Genomic DNA, 7,966 nt, shown 5'->3' with positions numbered 1-7,966 from the left:
TTCACTACTTCCACCCTCCATCCTTTCACTTCCCCCCCGGTCTCTCTCTCTCTCTCTCCAAGATCCAAGGCCTCCGGCCTAGCTCACGGCGCCTCGTGGCCTTTTCCCCTCCCCCACCCGGCCTACAGCCGGAGGGGGAGAGAGAACTGACCTGATCCCTTTGCTGACCGACAAGCAAGAGAGTGTCACTTCCTGGGAGTTCTACCTTTATACCCTGTGTTCTCAGAGGCGGAACCATCTCCTCATTGGTCCAAACAGGTGCCAATATTCACACCTGAGCCCCCACTGGGCTAACCACTGTCTCCAAAAAAAAACACTTCCTTTCAAACCACGACACTGCAACAACACTAGGTACCCTTGGAATTTTTTAGGGCAATTGCAGTGCTGTCCCTAAATTTAAACCGGATCATTATTTGCAGCTTATTCTTGAAGGTAATTTTGTAGTAAAAGTCAAAAAATTATTGCAGATGGTCAGTGACTGGACTGTTATGTGTATGGGATGCACAGGATGATTTAAGTACTGCTTCATTCTGTGTGACTGCAGGGTTTAAAAAGAGTAATCCCACTTGGAATTTGGACTCCATTTGGTCTCAGAAATTATAGAGCCAGAGTAACTTGTTAGAAGCTTGTGAAAAAAATGTCTCTGAAGTGTACAGCAGAGCTGAAGTGTACAGAAGGATGAGATTTCAATGAATAATTCAATGAATACTTAGAATAAGTTTGGAAAGCATATTCAGTTATCCTACTGGCTATGTCTAGTGACTCTCCACTGTTACAGTACAGTGCACAATGTCACCAGGAAAATTGTGAATGTCATCTTCAGACCGATCTATTAACACACTTTATTTTTGATCAGAGTTACTTTCTACAAATTACCAAGCTGTTTTGCGTTTTTGAAGCACTTTTTTTTTTCATGTGAAGTATTTCCATGTATAATACAGGTGGCTCCTGTGTCTTGGTTTGGAAAGACAGGTGTTTGCTAAGGAAGGCAGGAGCCTTTCTTGAAATGGAAAAATGTAAACCCCTTCCTTCTGAATTGTTATAAATTTTAAATTAAGGGGGCTCTCAGGTAAAAATATGGGAGCAGGAATAACAGTTCTTTATCAGGGAAGTGTTGGCGATGGAGAGAGATGGGGAGACTGACTCGGGGATCAGAATCCGATATTATTGTGGGATACAAGCACTTATATACTATTTTAGGAAGACTAGTACTGTGTTGATTAGGTACAATCACATACACAAACTTATGCATTAAACAACATTCCTTGCTTGCAGAGTTTAATGGGATTTTCTTTTTCCAGCAAACCCATCTGATTTAATCTTCTTGCAATCTAGGTCTAATTTTCAAAGTTCTGTTTGTTTTGCCAAGGCATCCTGGTATCAAATCTCTTATGTTAACCAGGTTCAAAGTCCATCATCTGTCTTCTGTCCTCCGACATTCCAACATCTTAACACCTGAATTATGTTACTGACTGATGGGAATGATTTAGATTGTACCTCTGTCATCAGTGTACAGCTCAGATTCTTAAGGAAGCACCCTGAAGGAGATGATGCCTATTTGGAAAACGTGGGGGTTCCCGAGGGGGCACCGCTGATCCAGGCATCGAGGCCTGCTGCAATTGTCCATAACCGCCCCTAAGGAGCCTCCAGGGCTTTCACCCTCATGAGCTGCACCAGTACTTGTCAGTAAGAGGGACAAGAGCCTCTGGAATGGTCCATTCTGCAGGCAGATTAGCCACTTGCAGCTTTTCCAAACTCCCTCCCGCGAAAAGTAAAAAACTTAAACTGTTCCTAAATGTGAGAAACATGTTCACTCTCCTCCTGTGAAAATGTAAAAAGTTTAATAAGGACACTGGGAGACCAGACCATGGAGCAAAGGTTATTACAGCCAGTGCATCTGGCACTCAGCCAGAGCACCCTGTTCCCCGACCCTTCTGGGCCCCTGAAATACCTTTTCCCTACACCACCTGTTTGCATATTCATGACCCTCATGCAGAGCAAACTTTTCCCCAAACTAGTTTACCTGTTCCTATAATTGTTTAGCATGGCTCCTCCTTGGATCTGCCTTTTTAGAGCATGCAGATTCCTTGGTTCTGGTTTTACTCCATCCTTATCACCTCCATTTTTCGGGCCTTGGTCCACTCTGACGGAGAAACTTAGGTTTTGGGATTTTTAGTATGTTGTGGATGGAAGCCAGATGGATGGCACAGGTTGTTATCCTGGGTTTCTTCTTCATGCTTCTTCTTCCTTCTTCTTCATGGGTTTGGGTGGCTTTTTCTAATTGGGAAGAAATTCCACATTGTAGGCTCTTTGGGATCTGTTATTGGGTTAAAAGGGAAAATAATCTAGGTGTCAGTTCTTAATTAAATAATTTAGTCTTAAAAGACCTTGTAACAAGATATTGTTAGCCGTTTTGTGCCTTCTAATGAAAAGCTCTGAACTCACATTATTGAGACTGATAAGAAATAATAAACACTTGAGTCTGAAGATGAATTACTGTCTCAAATCCCTTCAATCCAGAGCCAGCGAAACCGACGACTGGTACCCCCACACCTTGAGGTAGTGCCAAGGCAGAACTTTTTCATGCTCTTTTCTCCTGGTGATTTTCTAATCCCATCCAGACTCTTACAGCAAAGCTGTGCTGGTGACAAAAGACTGACCTTGGAATCCTAGGGCACTTTCTGGGTGGGTGTTTGAATCTGCTTTTCCAGGGCCTTGGGCTGAGCAGGGTGAGGCCGAGGCCTGGGGCCCTCCAGCTGGCACCTGGGAGCCCCTAGGGCAGCGGTGAGGGGTGGCACTGAGGGGTGGCACAGGGTGCATTTCCCGCGTGTGGGCGGGCAGGTGAGCAGTGGGCAAAGGCACCCTGGGCACAAGGGCAGGCACAAGGGCCCCGGCTCTCTGCAGGGCAGGCAGCCCATCGCCAATTGCTGCTCCCAGAGCTGCTGCCAGGGCCGTGTCTCCTCCCCTCCGCTGACCCTGCACCTGCAGTGCTGCATCCGCCTCTGCCAGGCTCCCCGGCACGGACGGCAAGGACATGGACACGCTGCAACAGGGCCCAGGAGGGACACCGAGATGGTGCGAGGGCTGCAGCTCCTCTCCTGCAAGGAAAGGCTGACACAGCTCGGCTTCTTCAGCCTGGGAAAGTAACCAAGCCTTGATCCAACTGTGCCCTTCCAGTACCTGAGGGCAACCTAGAAGAAAGCTGGACAGGGACTTTGTATGAGGTCAGACAAGGACAGGACAGGGGAGAATGGATCCAAATGGACAGAGAATAGGTTTAGGTAAGGGATTCAGAAAAAAGACTCTCCTGGAACAGGCTGCCCAGAGAAGGTGTGCATGTCCCATCCCTGACAGTGTTCAGGGCCAGGCTGCATGGAGCTCTAGACAAGCCGGTCTGGTGCAAGGGGTCCCCAGCCACAGCAGGGGGGTTGCAGCCATGGGATCTTTGAGATCCCTTCCAAGCCAACCGATGACCAACAACTCCATGACTCTGGGATTCTTCCCCTACTCATCCTCTGGCAGAGAAAGAAACTTGGTCCCAAGTCCACACTGCAGACCATGACTTTGGCAGCGCAACTGTGTCAACAGAGGATGAAAAGAGATGACATTAGTGACGATTTCCCTTTTCTAGAGAAAATTAATTGCTCTGCTCCTGTCCACTTGCGCAAAATTGTCAGAAGAGGCAATTCTTCCCCATTAAATGCTTCGTCTCACACAAAGAGAAAGAAGCCACAAGCCAACACTCTTCTTTATTGCTACAATGTTTTCTTTGGTTACTTCTCTAATAGGAATGACTTTGGGGTGTGATTTGTTTGTTTCTCTCTTTCGTTCCTTGGGGCGCGCAGCAGCTCCTCCGTTGGGTTCCTGGGGGCAACGGAGGAACGGCCGCGAGCTCCGGCGGCTCCGCAGCAGCAGCAGCAGCAGCAGCAGCAGCAGCAGCAGAAGCAGCAGCAGGCGCAGCGCAGCAGAGCTTTTTCCGCTCGACGTTTCCACTTGTTCCCATCCTGCCCGTCCCGTGCCGTCCGTGTTCCGCCTCTCCCGGCTCATGCCACGTCCCGCAAGGCGCCCCTCGGCGGGGCCGCCCCGTGCCCGCCCCTGCCCGGCCCGCCGTGGTTCCGCCTCCGCCGGGCTCTCTCCGTACTGGCTGTGGCGCCGCTGGAAGAGCCGCTCGCTCTGGTGCTGGCGGAGCAGCGCGGTCTTTTGGCTCCGCCTGGCGCGGGCTCTAGCCCAGCCGCAGGCGAGGCCCCGGCCCCGAAAGAAGCCCCTGCCGTGGTTCCGCCCGCTGCCACCCCGCTGCCGCTCAGCTCCCGCCCTGTGGCCGACAGCGTCGCCGGCAGCTTCCCCGCTCCGAGCTCCGCCTCTCGCCAGCTCAGCCGCCGGCCCCGAGCCGCCGCAGCCCAGGGCGGCTGGGCAAGCAGCAGCGCGCCGGGCGGGCGGGTGCCCCTGGCAGAAGAGCGGGAGCGCGGTGCCGCCCGCACGGGCGGAGAAGCCTCCCCTAGAGATGCTCTACCGGGAGGGCCCGCTGCTGGGCAGCGGCGGCTTCGGCAGCGTTTACTCCGGGACCCGGCTCGCCGACGGCGCCTCGGTAAGAGACGGGGCCGGTCGGAGGGGGGCGGTGGGCGGCCAGCGACGGGCGAGAAGCTCAGCCCGCTGCTCGCCTTGGCTTGCAGGTGGCCATCAAGCGAGTGTCCCGGGACCGCATCTCGGAGTGGGCGCGGCTGGTGAGTGAGCGGGGCCAGCGGGAGGAGCCGCCGGGGCGTGCCGGGTGGGCGAAGGCGAGGCCCGGCAGGGTGGCAGCCGGAACACTGCGAGGGGGGCGATCGTGGAGTGAGCGGGGTGGCGAGCAGTGGCAGGGCCGGGCAGGGGGTGCCCGAGGCGCGGCGCAGCATCGGCCCCGCTGACGGCATCGCGGTGCCCCCGCAGCAGAACGGCGCCCTTGTGCCCCTGGAGCTGGCGCTGCTGTGGATGGTGTCGCGGCCTGGCTCCCGCGGCGTCGTGCGGCTCCTGGACTGGTTCGAGGTGCCCGAGGGCTTCGCGCTGGTCATGGAGCGTCCAGAGCGCTGTCAGGACCTCTGGTACTTCCTGGACGAGCGGCGCTTCCTGACGGAGCCCGTGGCGCGGGGGCTGTTCCGCCAGGTGCTGGAGGCCGTGCGGCACTGCAGCAGCTGCGGCGTCCTGCACCGCGACATCAAGGCCGAGAACGTCCTCGTGGACCTGGCCACGGGCGAGGCAAAGCTCATTGACTTCGGGTGTGGCACGATCCTCCAGGACACATTCTACAGCCAGATGTCAGGTGAGCCCAAAGCCAGGGCCCAGCCGGGCAGCAGAGGTTCCCCCCTTTGCTGGTAGAGGGGGAAAAGGGAGAGAAGGAAGGAGGGGGAATCCTTCTTCAGCCAGCTGCAGCCAAGAGTCTTTTTGGCAGGGCAGGGGCTGGCTGTTGTGGAACTGGAGCTGGCTGGGAGGGAGGGAAGGAGGGAGGGAGGGAGCAGGATATGCCTGATGAGCTGCGCCCGTGTCCCATAGGAACGCCGGAGTACAGCCCACCGGAGTGGATCCTCTTTGGCTGCTACCATGGCCAGCCAGCCACCATCTGGTCTCTGGGCATCCTGCTCTATGAGCTGGTCTGCGGGCACCTTCCTTTCCACACCAAGGAGGACATTGTCCGGGGCCAGCTCTGCTTCCCCGCCCGGGTGTCTCAAGGTGGGGATGCGTCTTCAAGGCATGAGGGGAAGAACGGGCTTGGGAGGGGCAGCTGGCACAGAAGCGTCCTGCTCTTGCAGCTGGTGAGGAGGTGGATCTGCTGGGCTTAGCTGGAGGAGGTGGCATCTGTGCCTCTGTGCTGGTGTCCTCTGCAAGAGAGGATCGATGGGAAGCTCTTGGCTGCATCTCTGAGCACACCTGGTGTGGCCTGAGCACTGTGGAATGTGGGAGAGCATGGACAGGAGCCTTGTCCCGCTGAGCGGTGGTTTCTGGTTTCTCTCCGCAGAGTGCCAGCACCTCATCAGGTGGTGTTTATGCATGGACCCCACAGACAGGCCATCCCTGGAGGACCTTTTTGAGCATTCTTGGCTGCAGGAGCCCTGCCTGACCCAGGAGACAGCAGAGATGGATCCCTGTGTACAGTAGGATCCAGGAGCCCAGCAAGCACCAGCAGGACGAGTCTCGTGGCTCTGGAAGAAAAGCCTGGAGTGTTTCCCTGTGGCTGCAGCGTGGAGGAGAGAGCACAGCCAAGGAGATGCTTCCGCTGGTCCCCGGCGAGCTGTGGAGGGAGCAGCTCCGAGCTCCCCATCCTATTGGAGAAGTGGTGGCAGTGCAGTGAAGGTGCCACGGACTGGGACAGGGGAAACATCCCCCTGCAGGTCAATGGCATCATGATGTTGCCGCAAGCCGAGGCACAGCTGGCGTGTTCTTCTGGAGCCCGACGTGGAGCTGGGAACACCATCCTGGAGCTGGCCGCTGGCGGGGCAGAGCCGATGGGCTTTGGCTGCGGCCCCTGCCTGGAGGACACGCTCTGCGCCCCGATGAAATCAAGATGAGTCCCCAGCCAGGGCAGGGGTGGGGGGATGCTGGTGCTTCCAGGCAGAGCAGGGCTCAGCCTGGCCCCGTGCTGGAGGTTCCCCGCTTGGTGGCACTGGGGAATATTAATTTTTCTGCTGGCCCCCAAGCTGCTTTTTGGCGTGACAGGGGACGGATGTTGTAAAAGGGGAGCTGGCTGCTGGCCTTGCTGACAGCTTCTGCCAGCTGGCCTGGCATGGGCTGAGGCAGGGGCAGCCAGCCTGACAAAAGCCTCCATCCATGTGGATGGGGGTGGCAGAGGTGGGGGGACGGGTTCCGGAGCCGTGCCCCAGCTGGTCTGCTCTGCAGGCCCTTGAGGAAGGGGCGTGTTTACGGGTGGGAAAGGTGGGGATTTTCCCCACCTGTGGGCAGGTTTAATTCACCCATGGAGTGGTCAGACCCTCCTCAGGCCTGTGAAACAGTGACAGGCTTTGCGCTTCTTCTTGTTTCCAGGTCTTGTTTTGAATTGACTTCCATGCAATTGTTCTCTGTTTTTCCCAGGAGGATTTCACCTGGTGCCCGGACCGGACAGGGAGGCGCCTGCAGTGTCTGTGGAGCACATCCAGTGCCGGCGCTACCCCAGGGGCCACGGTCTGCAGGGACAGCCCCTTCCAGAAGGACGAGGACCTGGTGTGGGATCGGCTCCTCTCCTGGCAGCAGCTCTCCAGAGGTGGGCACCCGGCTCCACAGCTCAGCTGGCAGAAGGGCTCCGAGCAGGCGGCAGCGGGCACACGGGCATCCCGCTCTTGCAGCTGCTGAGGAGTTGCTGTGCCGTGATTAAGCAGAGGAGGTGGAACGTGGCCTGCCACGCTGCCCTTCTCTAAAAACAGAGAATGGGTCGGGAGGTTTGGGCTCTGAGCTCAGCCAGCAGCATGGCCCAGGCACAGGCCATGGTGGGACAGAGGGACAGGAGCCTGCTGCAACTGACCGTGGCTCTCTGGTTTCTCTCTGCAGGCTGCCAGCACCTCATGCCATGGGAACGGCACCACTCGGCCTGCCAGGCTTGGGGGGCTGGAGGGCAGCAAGTGTTCATTTGCTGTCAAAAATAAATTGGTTTTGTTTTTTTTTTTTTGTCATCGTCATCATCAGAGCGTTTCTTTCAATCCTTTTCCAAACTTTTGGCCTCCTGTGATAAATGGATGTGATTTGTGCTAACAAAATTGTAATTATATCACTATTTTGGAATATAATTGGATAGGTGTATGTGATGCATGGTATGAAGCAGAAGGTTTCTTTGTAGATGATCATGTAGGAAATAGGATACAGGAGATTGGAATGGCCTTGATGAACAAAAGTTAGGAAGACTCCCAAGTCGAATGGCATCAGACAAAGTAGGACAACTCCCGGACAGGACGGCCAATGCCATGAAGAAACGCTGGACGATTCCAGGCAGGGAGTCTAAAGGCATTCC

At 55.7% G+C, this 7,966-nt stretch overlaps 1 protein-coding gene across 1 annotated transcript; it reads left to right on the top strand.

Annotated features, from left to right (window-relative positions):
- Window positions 1-4,045: 4,045 nt before the first annotated feature.
- Window positions 4,046-7,620, top strand: LOC103825472 (serine/threonine-protein kinase pim-1-like). Its single transcript, XM_050987896.1, is given in 7 exon segments — window positions 4,046-4,585; window positions 4,671-4,721; window positions 4,924-5,293; window positions 5,524-5,700; window positions 5,987-6,108; window positions 6,110-7,225; window positions 7,510-7,620. Coding segments are annotated over 6 exon segments (1,470 nt in total). The 3' UTR covers window positions 6,320-7,225; window positions 7,510-7,620.
- Window positions 7,621-7,966: the final 346 nt, after the last annotated feature.

Source organism: Serinus canaria, unplaced genomic scaffold (assembly GCF_022539315.1).
Source record: "Serinus canaria isolate serCan28SL12 unplaced genomic scaffold, serCan2020 HiC_scaffold_415, whole genome shotgun sequence".
NCBI lineage: Eukaryota > Metazoa > Chordata > Aves > Passeriformes > Fringillidae > Serinus > Serinus canaria.
Note: the sequence above shows the minus strand (reverse complement) of the source record. Positions and strands in the feature narration are given on the sequence as shown.